The 26,229-nt window shown below is 39.8% G+C and overlaps 1 protein-coding gene and 1 long non-coding RNA gene across 5 annotated transcripts; both read left to right on the top strand.

Annotated features, from left to right (window-relative positions):
- Positions 1-1,784: 1,784 nt before the first annotated feature.
- Positions 1,785-26,229, top strand: LOC110041555 (uncharacterized). 4 transcript variants are annotated; one of them, XM_020746855.2, is made up of 14 exons: positions 1,798-2,918; positions 3,027-3,491; positions 13,572-15,241; positions 15,678-15,726; positions 15,808-15,871; positions 16,575-16,921; positions 18,018-18,253; positions 18,528-18,820; positions 19,261-19,599; positions 21,312-21,477; positions 22,054-23,281; positions 23,629-23,751; positions 24,121-24,366; positions 25,838-26,229. In XM_020746855.2, the coding sequence occupies exons 1-12, from the start codon at positions 1,832-1,834 to the stop codon at positions 23,697-23,699; spliced, it is 6,015 nt and encodes a 2,004-aa protein (XP_020602514.2). In that variant the 5' UTR covers positions 1,798-1,831; the 3' UTR covers positions 23,700-23,751; positions 24,121-24,366; positions 25,838-26,229. The 4 variants fall into 4 exon arrangements, with proteins under 4 accessions (XP_020602512.2, XP_020602514.2, XP_089155205.1 ...); XM_020746853.2 differs by having other exon boundaries at positions 1,785-3,491; XM_089299079.1 differs by lacking the exon at positions 25,838-26,229 and adding an exon at positions 25,075-25,830 and having other exon boundaries at positions 1,798-3,491.
- On the top strand, positions 6,462-11,788 carry LOC110062844 (uncharacterized). The gene is made up of 4 exons (XR_016210169.1): positions 6,462-7,696; positions 9,166-9,310; positions 10,131-10,208; positions 11,022-11,788. It is a non-coding gene; the product is annotated as an uncharacterized LOC110062844 (long non-coding RNA).

Below are 26,229 nucleotides of genomic sequence, written 5' to 3'. Positions count from 1 at the left end.
AAAAAACTGTTCAGAAATTACTATCGCTAACGCAAAATAATGAGAAAACTACACAGTGTTGAAGAAAAAGGCCTTTTAATGCAGTATCATTCGATAAACATCAAAAAACTGCCGAAGCGATTAAAAAATAAAGTTTCAAATAAAGCATACTAAATTAGATGGAGCGTTGGAGCTGATTTTAAAATAATTATTTCTCAAAAGTTCAACACTTTTGAAAGCAATCACAGTGATGAATCAGACATTGGAGGGATATAATTCACGTTTCTGGAAAAACATTTTTCGGCCAAAGTATATTGACTTTGTACAAAGCGTTCAAAGTTACCGTGTTTACCGTTATCCTGCTACTTCGGCGAAGCACTTCTCTTTTGCCAATACGGCCGTGGATAGCGTGGTAAACGCCACTTTAAACCTTGCTAGGCATTCAAAGACCATCCTAAGTAGAAGGACGTAGAATTAAAAGACAAAAGAAGATGAAAAATACGCAGAAAAAGGAAATAAAAACTCGAAATTACCATCGATATCTGCTAACGAAAGTTGAATCTGGAAATGTCGTGGCGTGACAGCGGCCATTGACGTCATTTGTATAAATAGCGGCGGAATCCAAACGAATGCACAAATAGGAAAACAATTTTTCCCGGCCAGAAAACGTTTAGTGGAACAATGTTATGTTATTTTTCACAAATGATGGTCACTGGAAAAGAAATACTTCCCCAACCACCACACCGTTTTGGCCGCAGCGTGATCTGAGTTATGGGGTCCATAAGGACATTGCAGACTCGTTTTCCCACGCTCTTGCGACTTGACGTGACAAACGACGTCAATGGCCGCTGTCACGCCACGACATTTTCCAGATTCAACTTTCGTTAGCAGATGGTAATTTCGAGTTATTTTCTTTTTCTGCGTATTTTTCATCTTCCTTTCTCTTTTAATTCTACGTTCTTCTACTCAGGATGGTCTTTGAATGCCTAGCAAGGTTTAAAGTGGCGTTTACAACGCTATCCACGGCCGTATTGGCAAAAGAGAAGTGTTTCGCCGAAGTAGCAGGATAACGGTAAACACGGTAACTTTGAACGCTTTGTACAAAGTCAATATACTTTGGCCGAAAAATGTTTTTCCAGAAACGTGATGTATATCCCTCCAATGTCTAATTCATCACTGTGATTGCTTTCAAAAGCGTTGAACTTTTGAGAAATAATTATTTTAAAATCAGTTCCAACACTCCATTTAATTTAATATGCAATATTTGAAACTTTATTTGTTAATCACTTCGGCAGTTTTTTGATGTTTATCGAATGATATTGCATTAAAAGGCCTTTTTCTTCAACACTGTGTAGTTTTCTCATTATTTTGCGTTGCGATAGTAATTTCTGAACAGTTTTTTTGCGGGGGCTTATTTTCGGCCTGATTTTGCTGCTATCAGACGGAAAAAGTTTGCGCCTCAATACCTTTGGTTTAAAGCGAAACTGAAACAAAAGAAATTCATTTTTAAATAGTATTCGGTAACCTCTGCTTGGGAGATAAAAATCGGCCGATTTTATTTTTTAGCCGGAAATCATCGGTCGTTTCTTAGGCGCAGGGCCTCTTAAACGAACCGATAACCGTCTTGTTTACAGTCTGTCAGACCATATAGGTCATAAAGCTACTTTTCGGGCGTATTAATACGTTCATATGGGAAGGGGAAGTTTGCTGTGTTAAGTCTTGAAAAGCAGCTGGTTGCAATCGCCTAACGGTGCGTGTGCAGAGCTTGCGTGACTCTTTCTCCATACCCGCTCACGTGACGTTTATTTTTCCGGTTTACGGCTCAGTATTTCGGTCAGCAGTACGATTAAAGATGGCGGCAGTTATCGGAAGCCCGCCAGGGTTTCAAGAACTCTTTACAAATATATCTTCCAAGTTTAACCCAACAGAATCAGAAGATGTTGTGCAATCACTGAAAAGGAATTATGGAGGCAAATTTAACTCGCTCGATAGTCAAGACTTGCTGTCAGGTTTGCACCTTTTATTGAAGCATGGATTTGTGTCTGACAGCAAACTCACGCTGATCGAAGAGTTTGTCGCCCCGAAATCGACGAAACGGAAAGAACAGATCAAGGAAATGATCAAGAGCTTCAAGGACTCTCGGGAACAAGAAGTTGATTCAGAGAAGGAATTGCCAGGGCGACAAGATGAAATCAAGAAAATTACGAAAAAGCTTGAAACTAAAGGACAGTCGCTGGCTGTGAATTTGTTTGGATCGGCTGGAGTGGGAAAGACAACACTAGCAAAGAAAGTTTGTTCCAAATGGCAAGGAAAGCGTTTTGTTTGTGATCTAAGAGAAGCTAAAGATATGAGGGCCATTTATCTCAACATGATGAGTTCCCTTGGACTAACTGTTCCCATCGGCTACGTTGATCAGAATTCTATTGTTTCAAAAATTCATGAGAGCATTCATGTGTTAAATCAGCCAGTTCTCTTCCTACTCGATAATGTTGAACAGTTCACCACTGGACAAGGGAAGGAAGGCAAGAACTTGAAAACAGCTTTTGTACAATTTCTAGGAAGGCTTTCAGAATTTGATGGGAAAGACAAGAAAACATCCTTAAAACTGCTCCTGACATCCAGGACTCAATTGCAAGATTGCAAAAAAGTAGACAATTTTGAGGTTAAGTCTCTTGAAAGTTCCTTTTCAGAGGAAATACTGATTTGCAAGGGAATAGTAAATGTTAACGCCCACCAAAAGAATGAATTAATTAGTATTTCCAAAGGGATACCACTTCTTTTGAAAGGTCTGGCTGCTATTTTGCGACAAGAAAGAAAATCTCCCAATGATCTCATTGCTGGAGTTGAGAAAGGGAAAAGTGTCACTTTAAAGAAATCAAAATTGGGAGACGATGCCAAAGAAAAGCCATTCAATTTTGAAGAAGAAGGGATGGATAAAGGTCAGCTGTCTGTAATTATGGAAATGTTCAATACACTTCCTACTGATAGCTTGAAAGTGTCTGCTGTATCAGTTTCATTGTTCTGTGGTCCTTTCTCTGCTTCCACAGCTGCTGAGATCCTTGGCCTCAGCCCAACAGAGGCGCTGGCTCAGCTGGAGGGACTGGTAACAAATGCAATCATTTCTGTGGTTAATGAAGAAGCAAAAGGAGTGATGTATGACATTCACCCACTTTTAAGAAAATATGCTGACAGTATCAAGGATGATGAAAAATTCTGCATGGCTCACCTTGAAGCCAAGGGACGTTTCCATCAGCACTTTATGGCAAAGATGAAAAAGATCGCAAAACGGATTGAGCCTGACTATGTTAGAGCATTCCAGTTGTTCGAGACTGACAGAGCAAACTATGAGTTCACTGTTGAGATCTCCTTGCACTCAGACTATTTCAGTGTTCCCGGAGAGTTTCGTGAGAATGCTTTGATTGCATCACTTTTCAATGCTATGCTGACTGAGGACAAACAGATCAAGTTGTTTCATTCCTGGGCCAAGATGTGTGAAGATGATGGGCGATCAGGTAAGGGCTAGCAGTTATACATGTGTCCTTTAATATGTGGAACTCTGTTGAAATATTATTTAATTATTGTGGTGTTGTCAATCATTCATGTAAATTAACATGATCTTCTGAATTGTGAGAAGCTGAAAGAATTTTGTCAAATTTTAATATTGTTTCCACCTGCTGCTACAGTTAAACATTAGGGATCTTAAAATGGAAAATCTTGCTGATTCATTATCTATCATTTCTGGAGGGCATTTCTCACTTCAATTATTGTTATTCTTAATTTTCTATGTTCAGTAAGGCCCTTTTACCCCCCAAAATGATTTCTAATATATATCCAATCTGTGAGATTCAGATACCTGGAAGTTGGTGGGAGGTGTAAGGGTTTCTTCTGGCTGTCCCAAACAAAGGTAGCAAACGTCTACTAGAGTGATCATACCAATCAATATTAAGGCTGAATGGTACCCTCAAACATAGACATTTTTGTATTAAAGGAGAAGGTCACTCTAAAATTCGTGTATTTTTTTCATCAGCAATAAGAAGTTCACATTGATTTAGTTATTCGCCGTTGTTTTAGCTTCTGAGGTTGATGCAATCCCAATGAAAAAGTACCTTCAAGGTACTTTTTCATTGGGATCAAGAGTACCTTGAAGGCCAGGCGGCATATTCGCGGTTTTATTCCGTCCGAGAGTGTATTTTGTTTTTGTTGTTTTTTTCAGCTTTAGTATGGCTGCTCTTAATTGAAGCCAGAACATACTGTTGATTCCGCGGACAATAATAGTCATGTTGAATTGAACGATCGGCTGGAAAATGATCTCTGGTGTACTTGTTAGAGATGCCGATGCAAAGAGAATGTGTTTGTTGCCAAGAAGAACCGAAGTAGGTCACCAAGACAAAAGGTACATTTTGCAGGACAATTGCAATGGACGCCTTTAGTGGACAAGGAAATTTATTTTTAATTGTAAATTGCTCTCAGAATTGAACTGGTGGCTTAAACAAAATCCCCAGTTTAGTGCTTGTGATCTGATTTGTCTCCATTGTTATTTTACTGGCCATGGTGGTTCAATGTGGAGGGAGTTCTGGTATCACAGAGACTGACGAGTTTTCAATGATGTGTTTTAATCGGGCGAATGCTTTCCAGCTCACGAGTCTGGATTTTTACTCACAGAATTTGGATAAGCCTCCAAGAGGTAAGCCGAGGTACGCCCCCAAAGTTTTTCTAATACGAAAAGAGCCTTTATTGATGACGTGAGAATTATCAAAATCTATGCGATGGTCGAATGACCATGCATGTATCGCAATGTTTGATCCATTAGCACATGTTTTGACATTCCTGATATGTACTTTTTTGCGAGTTTCAAAACACCGGCCGGTTTCGCCCGGCATAAAACCAATCACAATCGGCACAGGGTATTTTATAAATCATGTCCGCTTGATGTTGAGTAGATGCAGAAGGAAATTCTCGTTGCAAAGTCTTGAAGGGCTTATTTACAACTTAAATGTCGTGCCTTCGAAGAATTCTCTCTCCTTTTAGGCCTGTTTACAAGGAGAGAGGGTTACCCTAGTAAAAGGGTTACCCTAGCAAGCGGGTTACCCTAGCATTTTCACATTTCCTCTTTTTTTTTCTTCGTTGTGTTTGCAAGGCAGCTAGGGTTACCCGGGTAGGTGGGTTACCCTATATGCGTGCTAGGGTTAGCTTGGCAGGTGGGTTAACTTTTTCTGTTGCAAACACTTCAGTTATGGTTAACCCGCCTAACCCGGTTGACCTTCTATTGTTTCCAGACCCTTTGAGTGTAACTGCGCATTAAGTTGTCCCGCGTTGTAGGGTTACCCTACATGTGAAATTTTGTTTGTAAACCCGGGCTATGTTTTGCCCTTCAGCTGGGGTTAGCCCGCTTGCTAGGGTAACCCTCCCTCCTTGTAAACAGGCCATAAGAAACGTAACAAATTCACTGCCAGAAAACCCGTGCAGTCGCTATGCATCAATGAACACGAAAAGCCTAGCACCAGTCCACGAAAAATAATGAATCTGGCAAAGCTTGCAACATGGAAGCTTTTTTTAAACACTGGTAAGACTGATAAATGAAGAAAAGAATTTCATTTAGCCATTTTCCCTGTTATTTTAGAAAAAAACCGGCAAACTTATTATACACGAAAAAACGTGTGATTCACGCTGTTTTAGCGTCTTTTTCGTGAAAGTATACTGAGCTTGAAGGATCAAAAATTTGTGGCAACTAAAATACTTGTGCTGGCAATTAAATCCTGAAACTTAGGGGACAGCTGGACCCATGGCTTTTTCTTGAAATTCGAGCCCTGTAGTCTAGCAAGGAGCTTCAATTTCTTGCGCAGAAATAAAGTTTACCAAATTGAGTCAACGACAGTTTTGCTGGACAAATATATTGTTAAAACATGAAAAGTATAACTGATAGTTACTTCTTTTCGTTCCTTCCTTGCGATGTGCCGTTGGCTGCAATGCGTACCTTTACAAGGGCCTTCCGTTGAAAAATTGTCGGGAAAGCATTTTTCTTTGATGACCTCCTTGTGTTTCTACCCACAAGCTCAAATCGATATTCAGTTTTAAAACAAATGTCTGTGAAATGCTCGTTGCTTGCATACACATTTTCAAGTTTTTTTGGCATGAATCTCTCACCCCGACGTGGCTGTTCGAGCCACTTCTTTGGCAATGTTTTGTTCTTTGCAGGCAAATTAAGGAAAGTCACTCCTCTTTCCCTATCCTTTCCGGTTTGGGTTTTACAGCCCGGGTCGAACACGATGGCATTTTTAGTTCACAACTGAATAAACGAGTTAAACACAGAAAAGAAGAGCTTCAGCCTTTGAGCTTTGTGCCAGTTCGGACAGAATGACACCACGGATATGCAGCCTGCCCTTCAAGGTACTGCTCAAAATTGCGGCTTCCGTTGTCAAGCTTTTCACTTCTTTTTCATTGGGATCACGTCTACTTCAAAAGCTTAAACAACGGTGAGTAATTTAACTCAATGTGGACTTTTTAATGCTGACAGAAAAAAAATACAGGGTTTTTGGAGTAACCTTCTCCTTTATGTTTTAACAAGTTATCCTTAATGCCATGTTATTAAGTTTAACAAGTAAAATTGTTTGACACCAATTACAACATAAATAGTTACCATGGCAACCATGTCACGCCCTCAAAACATTTGTTTCATAGCCTTCACGCCAACAGCTATATCTCTTTGCCAAAGAAACATTTGATTCTGAAATTTTCAGAATATGTTTAACATACATAGAACTGTGATATGAACCTAAAACCTCAACCTTTTTGCCCTTAATTTACAATGTGAAAGGGAATGTAATTAATTCATGACCACACCTATTGACAAGATTGGTCGAACAATGTGTGACAAATAAAGGGCATGACTTAATGTGGGTTCATACACGGCACGAAAAATTGGATTTACTCTAAATTTGATCCTGATCAAAGTCGAGGTCAAATATGATCATAGCTTTGATCCAAACTTTGACGTGCGTCAAATGTATGTCAAAACTGTCATGGCTTTGCCGATACATTTGATCCATGACAAAGAAGAGGGCAAATGTGATGTTAACTTTGATTCCACCTTTGACCCACGTCAAAGGAGGAATCAAATATCGTATGGATTTGCTATACATTTGATCCCTGTCAAAGGTGAGGTCAAACATGTTGATAATTTTGACTTAAATTTTGACGCGCGTTAAAGGCGTTCAAAGACACCACGGCCTTGCATACCTTTGGTCTTTTATGTCAAAGGCGTTCAAAGACACCACGGGTTTGCATACCTTTGATCTCTTATGTCAAAGGCGTTCAAAGGCGCCATGGCTTTGTACAACTTTGATCCTACGTCATGTCATGTCAAAGGCGAGGTCAAATATGGCCATATCCTGCGACTCCTCTTTTTACGCCTTAATAGCCTGCGTTTTCATATTTTTTCTGTTTTAACGATTAAATGAAAGCTGGTGAAAGCTTGCTTTCTTGCCAATGTGTATTTTTTTAATAAAAAAGTTTTCACTTGACCTGGAGGTGGCACAAGAAAACAGCTCGAAAACAGCGGGAAAAACACGGTTGCCAGCAGCTTCCCGCATTTTTCTGGTCAATCAGAGAGGAGACTAAAGGTCAACGAAGTCGGCTGGGAGGAAAGCAGACATTTTTATTATTTGGCTTCATTATGGCGGCTCTGGTGAAATTTTCATTGTGTTTTGGACCAGGAAAGGTAAGTTTTTGAATTTCGTTCATTTTTTTTCAATGTTCAGAGAATAACGGTGTTGAAAAAGTAAACTAAACGCAGCAATGGCTACATAAAGGAATAAAGAGCTATGAATGAGAATTGCGTATATTCATAGCAGGACAGATCCTCGGCGAAAACATTTTGGTCGAAGATTAATTGCACTTGACTGAATCTCAGTTGATCGGCAAAGCTCTTCGTTAAGGAAAGGCAAGGCTTAATTTTCAATTCATATATACCTATTTACAAAAGTTGACAAAGATAATATTTGTTCCTTACTCAGTCAAGTCTAGTGCATTAAATTGCTCAGTCAAGTCTTGTGCATTAAATTGAAGTGTCTGTCATAGCATAGATTTTAGCATGATCAGTGCTTGAAATAAACGTAACTTAATAATTAAGCTTAAACTTAACTCTATCTTCGTATAAATTGTTGTGCACAATGCCTCTGGTAATTTCTGAGCTTAAGCAATTCCCTTGAAAGAAATCTCATGTAAATGTAAATGAAGTTTGCATTGAAGGAAAAACTCAGTCAGCCATGCATGACAAACCATCTCGACCTGACTTAATTATTATATTAATTATACCATTGAAAGAGTTGTTGACTCTGAAAATTTAATATATGGATAAGTTTCTGCTTTTGTCTCCAGTTACCATTCTATTGAACAAAGCTCTGTTTGTTGCCACAGTTGAAATTATGATGATGTTTGTTCATTGATGTTGATAAATGACTTCACTACTGGTGTGAATTTAACAAATCGAATGTGGTTTAGCGTGGTCTGTACTCTTATTGACAATGATACGCACCATCACAGTGGTCAAAATGTTGTGGACTCATGAAACACAACCAAGTGAGTCCACAACAAATTTTGACCACTGCAAAGCCGTGGTGTCAGTAGCAACTGTAGTAAAAATATGTTTTGATATTTGTTGTATCAGGCTTTTGGATCAGTCATTTGGAACTCCACTATCTCCTGGCCAACCCCCCCCTCTCTGAACCTGCCAGGCATTTGACATTTTGAACTGTCTCCTGGGCTAAGAATGGTGTCATACCAGGTGATCAAATGCACCTACCCTGTGACATTTGCAAAACTGAGTAATAGAAATATAGATTGAGTGTCAATGGAGTGTTGATTGAGTATCGATCAGGTGTTGATCGAGTGACGATTGAGAGTATCAATCAAGGGTATCCATCGACACTTGACCATGGATGTCTTTAGTACACATAATCCAGCTTATCTTTAGTGGGTGAAATTGTTACAATGTTTGATAAAAATCAAACTTGCCATCAGTTGCAAATTAAAAAGCTGACCTCATAATAATATTATTATGTGACCTCTCTGGACAGTACCAATAGTTTTAGAGTTTCATGTCTTGGTCTTTTAAGCAGTAGACAATTAAATGCCAATTAAAAACTGACTAGTGGAAATTTGCTCATGAATGTTGTTTTTATCCTTCAGCTAGCCATTCTAGGAGAACTGAAGATATTAACAGAATAAATTGGGAGAGGATACAATATACATGTACAACTCTGTAGTTCATAGTCAACTCAGATGCTGTTTAATCATGCAATGCTCCAAAATGTGCAAACATCACAACATTTTGGTAAGCAAAAGGCTGGAATATTCATTTGTTATTTCTATATTTTGCAGCATAGACCATCTTATAACTCTTCAGCCACAACTTTTTATATCTTTTTCCAGCAAAGAAAGTATATAAATAGATTTTAAAAACCTGGCTATAATTTATTAATATTATTTTAATTGATCATTTTTATTATAGTCTCATCACTCTGTGAAAAAAAGTTGTTTCTTTTTGGTTCATTTAAAGACATTGAGTGAGGAAATGTTGTCTTTCTTGTCTTATGGGACAAATACATCAACCGGCTCACCTGGACGAAAATTAAGAAATTAAAATGTTATTGAAAACATGCAAGGGATGGGAATCTTTTTGGTAAATGAATCAAAGTTGCAGAATGTTGCAACCCAATCTCAGGAAATGTTGGTTTTTGATTGGTAAAAGCTGAGTTTTGAATCTAAATTTTGAGTGGTTGTCTGCAGTATCAACTGTTTTGGTTTGGCCATCAGGTTTCGGGGATTTGATAATAACTTAGTAAAAGTAAATTGACAAAGACCTTTATTTGATTTACTCAATCAAAAATTTTGTTGGCAAATTTGTCTGGATAATGGCCATTTCTCTCTATGAGATGCGGCTGCTGGGAATCATAGTGGTTGTATTCATCATCTTGCACTGGATTTTTGTTTCAATGAATGCAACAGCTATGCGATTCCATGCAGGCATGTCTCATGTTAAATTATTTAATTTCAGGAATTTTTTTCAGTGGAAAAAAAAGTGTACAAGTAGTTGCTAACTGTTTACTAATCAAATGTGCAATTATTTTTACTTTTCACATATGATCTACAAGTAAAATAAGGAAAACGATAACACTACTGATCATGAAGAGATCTGTGGAAATTACACAGGCACAGCAATATTCCCAAAGGTGTGTGTACATGTGTTCCTCATTTGTTGTCACAGTTTATGTCAGATTTGTTGGTTTTTTAGATTGCTATTTTGCAACCATAAAAGATCTTTGTTGTGAGATGTCTGTAAGAGACAGGCAGACAGATGGACTGGTAAACTGGCTTTAGGCTTTTTGTTTATTTGTGCCAAGCTGTCCAAAGACTACCAGTTGAGTCCCCTCTTCTATCCTTGACTCATGCGTGTCTCTGAAAAGTGTTATGCACTCTGATGAAAATATTTGTCCACAGACAGTACCAGTTCCCAGATTACCAAACAGTTTTCTTAATAGAGCAAAGCTCAAGGAAAACCGTGAGCTTTGAGGAGCACATAATGTCAAAGACATATATCCTTACATATTTTTAAAATCAAAATATAGAGCTATTGTGTTAATTATCCTCAGTCAAGTATATTATGCAACACACTGGATCTTTTGAAAATGAGGAATATTACTCATATTTTGCCCTGTTTTACCTGGGGCATATTCGGTCACGTGATGCGTTTAGACCAACCACGTGAGCGAAAATATGTTTATGGACTACAGACAAGACTATTTTCACCGTTCTTTTGTTAGTGGACTGAGTTTAAGATTAAAATTCCAAATCTGCGGTAAAATTAAATACATATTTGCTATTGACAGAAGCACAAACTATTCGCAGGAGGAGTAATGATCTGATTGGTCACGTTTTATTAATGTGATATTGGCAAAAACCATGGGTCAACTTTAAGGAATAGAATGCCAAGATTCACCCTTAATATTCATTTCCAACGTTTTTGTCTGTTTGCTTCTGTTTAGACAAATGCGGACAAGCAATGGTTGACAGGATGGACTTATCCGGTGAAGATGCATTGATTAATTTCGTCAACGCCTTAGACTTTGTCAAAATGTGTCTTCCCTAGAAAGCATGGGGATTCAGTTGGCATTGACCCCAAAAAGGCAGTTTAACCACTTTGATGAGAAAGAGGTGGAAAACACTGTATTCCATTCCACTGATAATGCAAGAATTAGCAAGTGCAAGCAACAGAAAGGGGGAATTGCCAAAACATTAGGAGTTCCATGCAACGGACTGTACGTGCCATCTGGAAAGGACGCTTTTACACTAGTTGACTTTTGTGCAAAGTTTGCCATATCTTTCCCGAAATTTTGCGGTTATCCTCTCTATTGTCTAGTCTGGTCTAGTAAATTAGAGGAACTGAGAATTTAGCCATAGTACTTCAATGTTAGATAAATGCGCTTTATACCATGGAAGATTTGTTGACTGTTGTTTTCACGATAGATAGAACAATGTTTTCCTCATGATCAGTCGCATTACGTGTAGTTCGAAACCAAGCCTGTAACGTGGCTTTTTGAAATATGAAGCCTAAAACAATTATGTAAGGTACTTGAAGGTATTTACTCTCGATAGAAACGGGAAAAAATAAAATTAAAACAGATGAATTAAGTTGAGTATATTTATTTTCCTAAAATCAGGTGTAATGATCTTTCCGGGCCGCTTTTCCGTTAACATTTGTCAAGAGTTTTGGTACAAAATAACCTTATTAAAGCTCATATAATTTTCAAAACTTGTCAGACATAAAACAGGAGTACGGATATGATTGCATCCTTCGTACGCGGTGCTAAAAAGCTAGTGTAGCAAGCAGAAAAATGCGTATAAGATGTGGATCGCGCGAAACGTGATCAACGGTCGCGAATCGCGAAAGAGGAGCGCGAGCGAGAAGTTCGGGCGAGACGCGCGAGCGCGGAACGCGCGGAGCACCTTTGACAAACCTTTGGGCTGCGTCACAGCCATCTTCGACCACGTCTTTAGCAAACCTCTGACTTGAGTCGCAGACAAATTTGATTACACTTTTGACCCACCTTTGACAATGCGTAAAGGCGTATCAAAGGGTCACCTTTAACCCTAAAAACAAAGGCGTTCACAGGTGAGTAAAAACGGCCTTTCACGCCTTTGATTTGGTGGTAAAGGTTTATTCAAAGATGATCTTTGATTCGCGTCACAGATCGTCAAAAGCGTGCAAAGGAGGCCTTTACAAAACCTTTAACCACACATTTTCGTGCCGTGATATTACAGAAGTACTGTAGCAACCAAGCGTGGTGTCTTACAAACATGCTAAAAAGGGTGAACGTTTATTCTTTTTGCAAAAAGGTATCATTCATAATGATTAACAATGATTCAAGGTACGAAAACTACCTAAAAGCGTTATTTCACAATTTCACCAAATTTGACGAAAATTGAAGTGCCATTCCACCTTAATTAATCCATTGATATCGATGATCGACGACCATTCAATGAAGAGGATTTGTATGACCTTTTATCGATTGGTTATTTCATTTGTGTATTTGTGTGGCTTACTAACCACACAAAAATTTGACATCCGAGAGGTTTGCAGTTTGCGAGAACATATGTCACATATTTGTTACCGAATTCGCATATTTGCTGACAAATTTGAGATAAGGCTGAAGTGCTCAGAGCAAGGTTTCTTGCGTATTACAGTAGTTAACACTCGCGTTCCAATCTAGTGGACCCGAGTTCGATTCCAGGATCCGTCGGATTTTTCTTCCTCCCTCCCTCCCTCCCTCCCTCCCTCCCTCCCTCCCTCCCTCCCTCCCTCCTTCGATTTCTCTAAAGATCTTTCACATCTACCCTGCGAGTAGACGCTTCGATCTTATTCGCAGCCTATTGTGATTTGTTGTCCAAACAGCCGCGTACTCGAAGTAGCGGCGCTGAGTCGCGCGTAATGCAGACTAGCTGTCTTCAGGTGTCATGAAAAACATGTTGGGCAACATTTATCGGTTTCAATTAGGCGACGAGAAGTGGCTTAATGGAGAATGAGTAAATCCATCTGAGCGATGCAGTTCATGTCGTGCAGCTGTTCTTGTACGTCATGTAGTATCCACGAAAAGTCATTCGAGACTGAAATACAAAAGAGCTAAAAATAACGAGCTTGGTTTTCATCTTTTTTGTCCGCAATGCGGAGTTATTTTTTATGAAAAATTTCTTCCATTTTACGCAAAGCGTAGCTCATGTCAATCATCATTCACTGGGAAATCTACAGATTTGCTTATAGAGCACTTTGATTGTCTAGTCTTAAGTATCTCCCTGATTTTCCTGTGCACAGTGTACCCTTACCTTTTCTTTTGTTTGGGCAGGTGCCCTGGTTTACGTAGTGAAGACACCAGCAGGCTATTTTAGGGAAACCTCAGACAATGTTAGCAATTGGAGGGATGTGGGTTACATTTATGTGTACACGCTCTAGGGTTACTTTAAGGAGAAAAAAACAGACAAAGTCAGTTTTTCGTTTATCATTATCTCGTCTCACTTGTAGTTTATTTGGTCGTGTACAGGGTCTCTATGCCGGGCGCAATTAAAATGTTGGGAAGCTCGACAAGTTTCAGATGTTGATGGAACTGAGAAAGCATTTGAAGTGTTGAAAGAAGCGTCCTCTTCATTAGGAAATGTTCAAGACAAATCAAGTGAATCCTACAGGCTCAGCAAAGGACTTCTCCTGTATTCTCAGGGGGAGATCTACTGGAGGAAAAGAGACTACAAAAAAGCACTACAAACCTTGGAGTTATCATTACAATTCACAGAGGAACTCCTTAAAGCTCATACCGATGTTGCAAGGTGTTACAATGCGATTGGAAACTGCCATTTCCACCTCCAGAAACCGGAGAAAGCACTTGCGTTCTACAATATAGCATACAAAATGCAAGAGGAGTTGGCTGGTTCAGACTACCACCTTGACATGCCAATGTACAAGAATCAAATCGGCACAGTGTATGAGGATCAGGGAGACTATGAGAAGGCAGTGAAGTATTACAAGGATGCACTGAAACTTTTGGAAGAACTCAAACTCTCAGGGTTTCATGATGAAGCTCACTTCTGTAGAAATCTTGCCAATTCTCTCATGTTCCAAGAGAAGTATCCGGAAGCAGTTGAACCTGCAGACAGGGCCTACAAAATAAGAATGAAGCTTCTTGGGAATCACCCACTGACCGTGCGGAGCATTTTCCAGCGAGCAGTGATTCAGGCCAACTTTGGAGAATTCGCCAAAGCCTTGCAACTGTTCCTTGAAGCGTGGAAAATGGAGAAGTCGCTTGGTACAGGAAACCATAGTGAAGTGTGGCGAAAGATTATCACTGGTGTTGAGGACATGTATGAAAAGTCAGCAAAAAGAACGATGTCACAATATCTCGCAGTAATATTTGGTAAGAAAGGGCAATTTAGGAAAGATGCACTGAAGTTTTGCCAGCGCTTCTGGGATGAAGAGAAACGTTCGGCGCAGTTTAACTTCACTAAGTACAACAAAGAGATAATTGATGCCTTATTGTACCTGGTTCGTGACAAGAAAGACAAGGATGAAGTTGCAAAGGAGGCCCTATGGTTCTATGAAGGGATGCAGAGTGCTACTAACGAAGAGTTTCAAGAGGAGTTTGACAAGGAAACAGATAACAGTGTGCTTAATAAGATGCTGAAAGAAAGAGATGAATTCTTGGACAAGGTAATTGAGTTTTGCCGTACCCTTGCCGAGCGTGAAAAACTTACGAGGCACAAAAACATCAAGTTGGCGCTTTACAAAAAGGTTCTTGTGAGACCAGACTTTGTCGGCGAGAAGGAAGATGGCTACGACAAAGCGACGCTAAAAATAAAGGTAGAACAGCTGTACCGAAATGCTGGTAAGGAGGAATATATTCCACAATTCCAAGAGAGCCTATTGAGTACTTGGCAAACGCAGTGGGAAGAAGGGAAAGGTGGAGAGAAGATGAAGGAGTTTGGTTTGGCAAGGAAGAGAACGATCACTGGAATCCTCCAGTTATGTAAGGAACTTGAGAAGGAAGAAATGTTCAGAAGATATGGAAAAGAAGCACTGAGTTTTTATGAGAACTTATGGGAGGTGAAGCAGGCTACGATGGAACCTACGGAAGAAATGGAAAAGTTCCTCCTTGACGCCAAACGGTTAGCTTCGTCTATTGGAGACCATAGAAGGGAGAACATTTACGACAAGGCATTACAGGTATGTTTGTAAACCTCACTTGAGCTGGAATTTGTCCCTGTTTCAATTTCGACGATTTAAAACATGCTATGCGCGTATGAAGCTACACTGTACCGGGTTTCTTACTCTACTGATTTAGAAAGCCTGTTTTACAGTTACATCAAGCCTTTTTTAGCCGCTAGAGTGAGGGCCCTCAGAATGCTTAACATAGTTTGAAGTGTGCAACCCCTGAGGTTTTCATCATGTCCAGATTGAAGTAAAGCTATCTTCACTGATACATCTGTAAGCTAGATTGTGGGAGCTAAAAAGTGATATTTCGACCTTCTTAATGTCGAATTCATAATTGCAGTGGGATCGATAACTTCCTTAAAAGTTGATTTGTTGCCACGAGTGACAATGACAATTTAAACGTGTAGTGTATCATTTTGCCTAACAACTTACTTTTTGTATTGCTTAGACCCTGAAAGGAACTGGAAAACATCCAGGGGCCTTATTGGGACTAAAAGGTAATACTTGCTTCAAGTAGTGTATTTTTAGTCTTCAAAACGTATTTTTCTAGTAAATTTCCTTATTTTTTGTTATTGAAGAGCAAGAGCTGGAGGAGCTAGAGAGTCCGGATGAGCAAGATCCTGAGAAGATAAAAATACACGAGTGAGTATTAGTAAGGTGCTGAAGGCAGAGTCGTTTTGCCTGAGAATATCGGCGAAACAAAATACAGTCTTGATCCAGCGTACAATTTAATGTCTCTATACGCGGATTTAGAGGTCTGGCCTCAATTGTTCGAAGGCTGGATAACGCTATCCGTTAGATAAATCGCCGTCCACTGGATAAGTGTAAACAAAACAAACCACACTACCTGCTGGATAGTGTTTTATCCGGTGGATAGCGTTGTCCACCGTTTGAACGACCCGGGCCTGAACTCGATAATTCTAGCTGACTTGTATGTTAAGTGCTTTGCTTCTGCCTGTTTTCTCACGCATCGCCAGGTTTGTTGTTGCAAAGCTTTATGATTATGACGTCAGTGCGTGGCAGTGCGGAGATACCTTCTTCAAATCTGGGAATAGTAAAAGATCTAGAGAACTACATTAACTACTTTGAAGCTCACACTTATGTTCAGCGGGAGATTTCCGTTAACGTTTGAGGCAAAACTGACAAGACTTGGGAAAAAAAAAAAAAAAAAAAAAACTGATAAAATCCCTCCTCTCCTCCCTAATCAATTTGTGTTTGAAAAGTGTTATTAACATTGCTTTATTTTATGTTTATTACCTGTGAAGTGTATGAATTAAAGCTTGGTTTCGTGTTTTCACAAATAAATTCATTTACATGAAACCTGAAAGAATGCCTTCTCTTTCAGAGGAACCGTAACTAATGAAGGCACTAACTGGGACCTGAAAGAATGGGCAGTACACGTGACATTCCCTCATGATGCTGTACCTGAGGCCACCGTGATAGAGGTCTATAGATGGAAATCCACAGCGTGTTCACCCCAACTCCAAGAACACGAAGCTATTGTAAGCAACGTGATTGAAATCTCGACGAACAGTGATGAAGCTCTGAAATTCAAAGCTGGGGTGAAGTTGGCACTCTCCCACAGTGCGGCTGACCTACATGGCTATGAACTAGTGGTATTCAAGTTGACTAACAAGAAGACAAATGAATGGGAGGACGTAGGGGAAACTGAAAAGTTTCAGAGTCTGTCAGGTTAGCAGGCTTCCTTTTTACTTTTCCTTATCGTTGGTGGAATGGTCAATTCCATCGGACTTAGGATTTGGAGTTCAAGAGAGTATGAGATGGTAGAGTGATAAAGATGGACCGTTTTGAGGAAAACGCTTTAGCTTTCTTTTATCCTGACTTTGAAACTTTGAATTTTCAATTTCCTTGTTATCGTTTTGTTTTGTTTTGTTTTGTTTTGTTTTGTTTTGTTTTTTAACCAACAAACCCCTCAAACTTGACAGAAGCGACAACTTACCTGTGGGACCACTTGGGACATAGATCCCTATGCAATCGTGCAGTTGATTTATATTATCTGGCCTAGCTTAAACCTTCCATACAGACGTGGTTAATGGTTCAAAAGAAACTAAAGGAAACAAGTAATAGTTTAAAGACTCCCTGTCAACGGAAATGCTTTGCGAGCGTTTGTTTTTGTTTTGTCGTTGAAGAAAAGCATCAGAAAAATCAGAAGGATTTGGGGCATTTGGTGGTCTAAAATATAGTTTACAGATAAAACTGATATAAGATGTTTGCTCTAGTCGCCATTTGGCTTAGAACTACTGTATTTTGAAATTCCGACTTCGCGTCGCGAGGTGACAACTGTCAGCTACAAGTTCCTGCCGCCGAACGGGTCCTGCAGAGACTTAAAACAATTCCATGTAAAAACATTGCTTTTAATTCGCTTTTAGAAGCATGTATACAGAATGTACAGTACTTAATATTCTTAGCATGCTCTCTTGGTCATGATGTAGAATAAGAATAACGATTATACAATCCAGATTGATGCCTCGGATTCCAGATTCTCTGCATTCCTTTTAGTCATCTTCACAGATCGTAATCTCTCATCGGTTTCGACTTGTGAACATGCACTCTAGATCTACAGAGTGCTCACTTTATTTCATCAGCCAATCAGATTTGACGAAATAAACTCTGGATCAGTGCAGAACGACTGGAAGTCTGTGAATAAGCAGCGTTCAAATTGGAACCGGTCAGTGGTTGTAATTCTTGGTCCTGCCAAAAAGTACCGTGATCTCTGTTGAAAAAAGTTGCTTATCATATGTATTTTTTTCCATCATACTGACAACAGACATTGAAGACAAAGATCCGTCGGCCAAAGATGTTCGTGACTTTCTGTTCCCCATTGTGCAAGCTGAGATAACAGAATGCTCAACCTACGCAGTAGTCTGTCGTCTAAAGTCATCCACACCTTACATCATCACATCTAACGGTGGTTCTTTCAACCTGCCTGAATATCCATATGTTTGCGTTACCATCCCTATGAAAGCTGTTGCGCCGGAAGCACAGATCCCTCTCCAAATAAAGGTAGGCCTGCTTGTACGAGGGAGTGGATTTGAAGGTTGAGTCACCTATTCCCAGTACACCAGAAATAACGCCACTGTTCAGGTTTCGCGTCATGTATGTATCATTTTGTCTGTGTAATGGAATTCCTACGATGCCACTGTCTCGGTATATCGTATCGGCATTTTTGACCTGAAGAAAGCTTAGTCAGGTTTCTTTGTAGCGGCCTCGTTGATATTACCACCAGCTAGATATGTCTTGAAATCACGTCACTTTTTTCTCGTCCCCTCTCGTCTAGGTGCAAGAAGTTCCTCGTGATGAATTTAAAGGCAAAGAGGTTGTGGTTGGACCCATATTGCGAATCTCCTGCCGTGAAGTTGTCGATTTCCTGAAGCCCGTCACGATCCAGTTGCCAGTGTCTCTAAGAACTGAACAGCTCGGCATTCCCGATGTGTCAAAATTTCGTGTTAGAGTGCTATTTCTGAGGTCCAAGGATGAGCAAAAAGAATGGGTTGAAATCACTGAAGATGTGAAGAACTCGATTAGATTTGACGGCAAGACAGTTAGATTCCAAGTCCAGCGTTTCTCTGGGTAGGAATGTGGCTCAATGTTGTGTAGCAGTCTGTGAAGTAGTTCATCTCTCAGCGGGTTATACGAATAGCCGATGAATGCCAGGAGACATATAATCGTGTGAGGCTAGGCGCGGTTCAAAAGTCGTGGTCCAAAGGGCTTTGTATGTTTTTGTTTTAGCGCGCTTTGACTCTCACCAATGAAGTGGAAAGCTTTTTTTTAGTATCATCAGCTGTTGACGCGTAATTTAACAAAAATTTAATGATACGTACTTAAGAAGAGAATAGTCGACTTCCGGTTGCTGTCCGTAACTCAAAAACTTATGTCAGTTATTCACTTCCCGTTTACCGCGCCATTATCGCGTTGAAGGCTTACTATATGTTAAGTCTTGTAGCTGTATGAGTGTCAGGTTTCTACTATCGAATCCTAAATTGTTTCACGTTTGTTTTCATTTGTTCCAGATATACGTTTCTTCTTGTCGGAGGCACAATAGCCTTCAGTGTTGCGAGCGTTACTGGGTATCTCTCAAGCCTCATCAGGTGCCCTCCACAGCTGCCAGTGTTCATTGCTTACTTTCCTCCAGGAGACCGGCCTGGCTCTCAGGATGCTTTACATCTCATTTGCTGTCCCTCTCACTTGAGACAAAAGGTGACAGAAGAGCTGAAAGATAAGAACATTACCTTCCCAAGTGAGGCTGATTCGCAGAAAGGAATGATACCAGGACATGACAAGGCATATGTTTCTCTCTCAGGGGGGATCAAGGCACTTGACAAAAATGTCATGGAAAACGTTTATCTCAGGTAGCTACATATACATTTATAAATTATGCGTGTACATATTTTTGAATAACGAAGAAACCCTAGTTTGTAAGATGTTGTAACAGCATTGACACTATTTCATCGTGAATTGATTGGCATTTGGATATTTTATTTCAATTTTATTAAAGTCAGAACAGCTCCAAAACCGAGTTAAAAAAAAAACAACAAAACATACATAAGAAATGTGAAGAATTTGGAGCTAGATCCGCTAAAAATCATCCAAACTCACAAAACGTAAAGTCACTTGACAAAAAAAAAATTGAAAACTTGAACTTATATGCTGATTAAATGACAAAATATTGAAATCTGCCCTGGAACTATTAGCGCCCCTCTTACCAGACTGAGTTTAACAACAGCAACAACAACAACAACAACAACATAAAAGCTTTGCATGAAGGGTCGTGTAGTTTAGTAAAAGTTGAAGAAAACATAAATGTGTGTACTAATTATTTTGTGGGGGGGGGGGGGGGGGGGACAAGGGGGCGGGAGCCCGGGAGAAGAGGGGGCGGGAGGGGTACGGGAGGCGGGAGAGGAAAGGGCGGGAAGCGGGAGTTCTTAGAGGGCGGGAAGTGGGAGAGAAATGCGAAACGCTATTTTTTTTTTTTTTTTTTTAATTCAACAATGCGTTAGAACACTTTCAAAAACAAGAACCCAAAATATATTTGACTTGCATTTAACGTCTTCTCAGTCACTTCTGAGACTTCCGAGCAAACAAGCAAACGAAAATTTGCGCTTGGGCTGAAAAACAGGCCTACTTCCAATGAAATAGTAAACCCGTTTGCAGTGGTTACGCCATAGGTCATGAAATGTCAAGCGGCATGAGTGCACATATGTTGCGTAAGCTGTCAAATTGCAAAAAGGTGAGACGAGCAGGCGATCTCAAATCAATGTCGTCCAAGACAATTTTATTACGTCTCAGTATTTTTCGGTGCGACAGTGAAAGGTCCGTGCATGGAAGACCTTCTTGGGAGCTTGCTCCTTACGACCGTGAATCAGAACGGACCAAACATTTCATCGCGTGGTGTAGAGATGCCTCAACTGAATGCTGCTTTAATGAGCGCGCTGCAGAGTGTGGAGTGGTTCGTTTTACGTCCCACTTTTTTTGTTTTAGACAAGTCCTACTTCCATGATTTAGTTGTCTGATCCCAATAAACGCCGGACTGGTTACTGGAAATACGTATACTTTATCAGAACACGAGACAAATTAGAATTAACTTTTGAGACCGTCGTCACTGAAAATGGATTTCAGAAACAAATCAGAAGAGCCGATGAAAATGGACTGTAATGGTAAAACTCAAAGAAGATAAACAAGTAGGTCAAAACTTCATTGAATTGAAACATATGGCAGTGGTAATCTTGTTAAATTATTTAAGAACAAAGGAAATGCTTAAGAATTGCGAAACTAAATGACTAGGATGTGTTTTGACTCTGCCAATTTACAGGGGACGGGAGCAGCACGGAAAAGGGCGGGAGGCGGGAGATAAAGGTACGGGAAGGGGGAGAGCAGGGTACGGGAGGCGGGAGGTTCTGGCCCCCCTGTCCCCCCCCCCCCCCCCCACTATACTTTTTATAATGACTTCCTCGCGCTACTATCTCTTTTTTTATTCACCCAAATGATTACAGCTTATTACTATTACCTGCGTGTATTTGTCAGTAAACATATTCTGATATACTATGTATATTATTTAAAACAGGTTTGAAGGTGATAAACGAATTCAACGTCAAGTTGCAGTTCGTGTGATCAGTGACAAGGAATTGTGTGATGTGAAGTTTTACAGCAGCCCCAAACTTGAGGAAAACAACTTTGTGTGTGAATTATGCTTACAAGTACGAATGTCACCCCTGAAAGGAGAATTTAAGGTAAGACTAATCCGTAAGTTGCATTAGAATTGATGTATCACTGTGATAGGATGCCTTTAAGAAGAAGAGAGATACAAATCTACCCACATGTTTCCCTCCTTGAGAAATGTACTCGACAAATGCATACTTGGAAAGACTTTTCACCTTTTGGATAATTATTGAAAAACTCGCAGTTATGATTTGATCAATGCCTCTTTAAACCTGGTGTTATATCCAGCGAGGAATTTCAACTATTGCATTTTAGTTGTAAGGATAGATAGTATAACTTGAGGAAGAAATATGAAGAAAATCTCTCTTGGGAGTCCGAAATAAAGTGGAGCGTTCTTAGTGACATGGCCTCTTAACTGATCATTACACTGAGATACTCAGTGGCCCCACAAAAAAAAAAAAAAAAAAAAAAAAAAAAAATCAAAATTGAACAACAGCCAAGTAACGACGCTACATTAATGTGTCATCCATATGCGACCATACTCAAGTTAATGGAGGAATCTCAAACAATTCCCGGCTCAAGGACTACGCTGCCGCTCATTATTGTTATAAGAATGCTTTTATTGATTCACTGTCACCTTGTTGCAGGTTTGTTCTGAAGTTGGCGTCGCTTCTACATCACAGATGGCATCTCTGCGACAGGATCCCATACATATCTTGAAAATTACTCTCCTCGCTGACGAGTGGGCCTCGTTAGCCGGTGGTTTGTCAACGTTAAACAGAGAGCTGGCAATTAATTTGGCAGCGCAACCTAATGTGGAAGTCACTCTCTTAGTTCCTGAGAACGCTCAGATTACAGAAAAGCACAAGAAGGAGGCTAAGAGATCTGGCATAACTATTGCTAAGGCAAAGGAACGCCCGGGCTATGAAGATCCTCTTGATTGGTTAAGCTGGCCGCCGCATGACGTGACTATGGATGTTGTCATTGGTCATGGCATGAAGCTTGGTCGTCAAGGACAAGTTTTACGAGAATCTAAATTCTGTCAGTGGGTTCAATTGGTGCACACTGCTCAAGAACAACTAGGCATACGCAAAAGTCATACTAATGCTGTATCTGAGGCTGCAAGAAAACATCAGATCGAAGTTAATCTCTGTAGACTGGCTAATCTTGTTGTACCGGTAGGACCGAAACTGGCAGAGGCTTATTCTTCATGTCTGCGATCTGAGGAAGGCAAGGATATTTTTGTCCTCACTCCAGGCCTTTTCAAGGAATTTGTACATTTAAAGCAACATCGTAATGAAAGCTCCGAGTTCAAAGTGTTGTTATGTGGCCGCAGTGATTCTAAGATTTTCGAGCTGAAGGGGTATGACATTGGTGCTAAAGCCTTTGCTGATCAGGAACTGAACGGGAGACCTTATCGTCTTCTATTTGTTGGTGTACCTGATGGAGAGGAAGACGAGGTAGCAAGTGAATTACTGAAATATGGTATTGCTAAAGAGCAGCTGACTGTTAGAAAATTTGTAGATAGCAGAGACAAAATGAAAGAGTTGTTCTCTGAAGTTGACCTAGTCATTATGCCGTCAAGAACCGAAGGCTTTGGTCTGATTGCTCTTGAAGCGTTATCTGCAGGTCTGCCCATTCTTGTGAGCGGCAATTCAGGTTTTGCTAAGGCACTGGGGGACTCCGAAATTGGCAATTTATGTATTGTTGATTCCAAAGAGCCCAAAGACTGGGCGAAGAAAATCAAGGCTGTCCGTGAAAAACATGGAGAATGGCTGCAAGATATCCAAGCGTTACGGGAATCCTATGGAAAGGAGTACAGCGGGGAGAAACAGTGTATAGATCTTGTGAAAAAGTTACGAAAAATGGTTCACGGTATGAATTAATTGGTACTAGTAATTGTTATCGTAAGCGATACTGTAAATGTATGTGGTCATGAAAGTAAAAGACTACTTTGGTGTAATACATGTGTGTCAAGCTTCGAGTTATGATAGTCATATTAATTGATTTAAAAATATAGCAAGCAGGCTCCCAGTAGAGTTGACTCCTTGAATATTTTTAAGTCTTTCCTTTTCTTACCTCCGTCAATTTAAAGAAGAAGTCTTGAACACTCTTCTATTTATACTGTGTACCGAATGCATCGCGTTCGAGTCATGTGTCTTGTACTGTAAACTAAAAAACTCTGTGGAAACTAATGATACAAAGTTGTAAATAACTTACAGGTGGCTTTCGAAATATTCGCGTCCCGAGCAGGATTCAAACCCACGTCTCCCCGCATCCTAGTAGGGCGTGATATCTGCTACACCATCGGGAAAACCACGTTGGATAAGTGGCAACGTATGGATGTGAGTAGATGAAGGGCGGCCAATCCAAGGGACATTTCTCCTTGTTGTCTTGAAGCCAAAATATATTGCTCTTCGGAAGAGCTTTTATGACTTTCAATATTCTTTGGATACAATTGCTTGAGCAAAAAATTCTTAACGGAACATTATACGCTCGTTAAAAAAGAACAACAAAAAATAAAACACGCAACTTGTTTTACAGTTGGTTGTTGACAGAAAAATTTAGGTGAGAATTGCTTGATGCAAGTCATTTAGTGAGGTTGTCAGCTGATAGGAACTTGAGTAGTTTATCGATTTATTAGCAGTCCCACGTAGGAAGAACCATTTCTTTCTCAAGTGACTACGTAATGATTGGTTCGTGCTCTTTCTTAGGTACAGCCACGCCCCAGACCAGCCTTAGTTGATGAAGACGCATCAACTATGTTACAGATGGACGTGTTCATGTATTTGCAGCCCTCGGCACCGTAGCAATGCACAGCTAAGCACAGGCATAGTGGATCACAGTAGATGCAGCCTTCTGTCCATGGGCAGCGACCAGACCAGTAGAACATTAGCACAAGTAGCCTTGAGAAGAAGGAAAATTTCTGTAAACCCAACAATGGAGTACCAGCAGGAAACGTAAGTGTCATGCTCGCCAATTCAAAGAAACGAACATATTTTTACGCGAATTATTTGAAAATACGTGGGAGGTGTGATCGATGGTGGTCGAACATGCACCTTTATCGTGTAGTCTGTGGTAAAAACAAATTTACGATGATTCCTGTGAATTGCTTCACGCATTCCGGCTTGCTGTTTATAATTATAAGACTTCTCCCGTTATTAGTTCGTCAGTGACGGATTTCCTTCAATCTAAGCTCAACAGTAAAATAAATGGTAGAACAAATATGCCGTTGTATATCGTCGTTTTCAAAACGGTAAATTTCCGAACTTGGAGCCAAAACATACCTTAAAAGAGTTCAAAATGGTAAGGACTAAAACATCAAGAAGAATCGACCGATGATAAAGAGGGTATTAATAATGGCTTAAGAACAATGATATCATACTTCGGGTTTACAACAGCCCTTCTTTCACAAGAAAGTCTGGACTTTCAGGTCCACGGTATGTAAATATCGCTATTTCAACGTAACCGAATTCATCGCTTATTACATTACATGTAACATTATCGAGTAGGGGAATTGTTTTGGTGTTATAAACTAATGCGTTTTGGAATACCCTGAAAGACAACAACACGAATTTGGATGGCACAAATACTCTTTTAGAGAAGTCCACGCGCGTAAGACAGTAGTCTGTTATGCCATTTCCAATTCGCCTTCCTCTATATTGCAGTCACTTTGTTTTTACCTACCCACACGGAGGCCGCATTGGAAGGGGGACGATTTCGGTCTTTGGTCAACTTTTTTTTCCGGCAAACAGTAAAGATGAGTTGTATATGTTATTCCCGAGTATTTCTTTTATTAACGAGCGGAGGATTATCACTTTGATTACTTTTGTTTGTTATGAGGTCTCCTCCTCCTCCTCACATGATAAAAATATAAACAACAACAACAACAATAATGATAATGATAATGATAACGATAACGACAACGACGACGACAACGACAACGGCAACGGCAATGACAATGACAATGACAATGGCAATGACAATGACAATGACAATGACAATGACAATGACAATGACAATGACAATGACAATGACAATGACAATGACAATGACAATGACAGTGATAATGATATTGATAACAAACGTTCAAGGAACTACGTCAAAGTCTAGCCTAAATAGTTTAAGTTCATCGTTTGTAATCCGTCTTTAACCTGTCCATCCTTAACCATCCTTGTGCATTTATGATTAATTATCTTCTTTTGGTGTTTTTCTATGTCAGTAAACTATTATTTTCAGGTTTCCTTCAATTTAAAGGTGATTTTCTACATGGACAAAATAATTCAAAATACCATGAGTGAGCTCCTTTAAAGATGACGAGACGCAGCTATTTATTCCTTCCTGCCTGCCAGCTCTACCCTTCCTTTACTGTTTCGTTTATTTATTTATCTTCAATCATTTGGTTATTCGTTTGATTATTTTATCCCACAGATGCAGTTTTGAAAGACTGAGACTGTTGCTGAAAGTGCTGTTGGCAACGGCAGTATGTCATTTAATGCATACGCCCGAGTAAAAGTTGAGAAAAATCGGCTATCATGAAGTTCAACGTTTACCTTTTGAAGCTGATAAGCCGCAGTTAATATCAATTATATAGGATACCCAAACGAAGTTGAATCTAAGGTGTTCATCCTTGGAAAGTGAATATTCGCACAAATAAATTATTCACACTGAAACAAAATGAATGGACGATGAGAATGAAAGTATATTTCGCACTGTTTTTGTCTTATGAGTATCGTTTCTTTTGTCAGGTAAATTTGATATTAGTTGTTTTTGTTATCAAGTGATTGCGTGAATGCATCAATAAAAAGAATGAGTTAATAATA

The sequence above is a fragment of the Orbicella faveolata genome, unplaced genomic scaffold (genome assembly GCF_042242905.1).
Source record: "Orbicella faveolata isolate gen_17 unplaced genomic scaffold, um_ofav_v1 contig_34, whole genome shotgun sequence".
NCBI classification, from domain to species: Eukaryota; Metazoa; Cnidaria; class Anthozoa; order Scleractinia; family Merulinidae; genus Orbicella; species Orbicella faveolata.
Note: the sequence above shows the minus strand (reverse complement) of the source record. Positions and strands in the feature narration are given on the sequence as shown.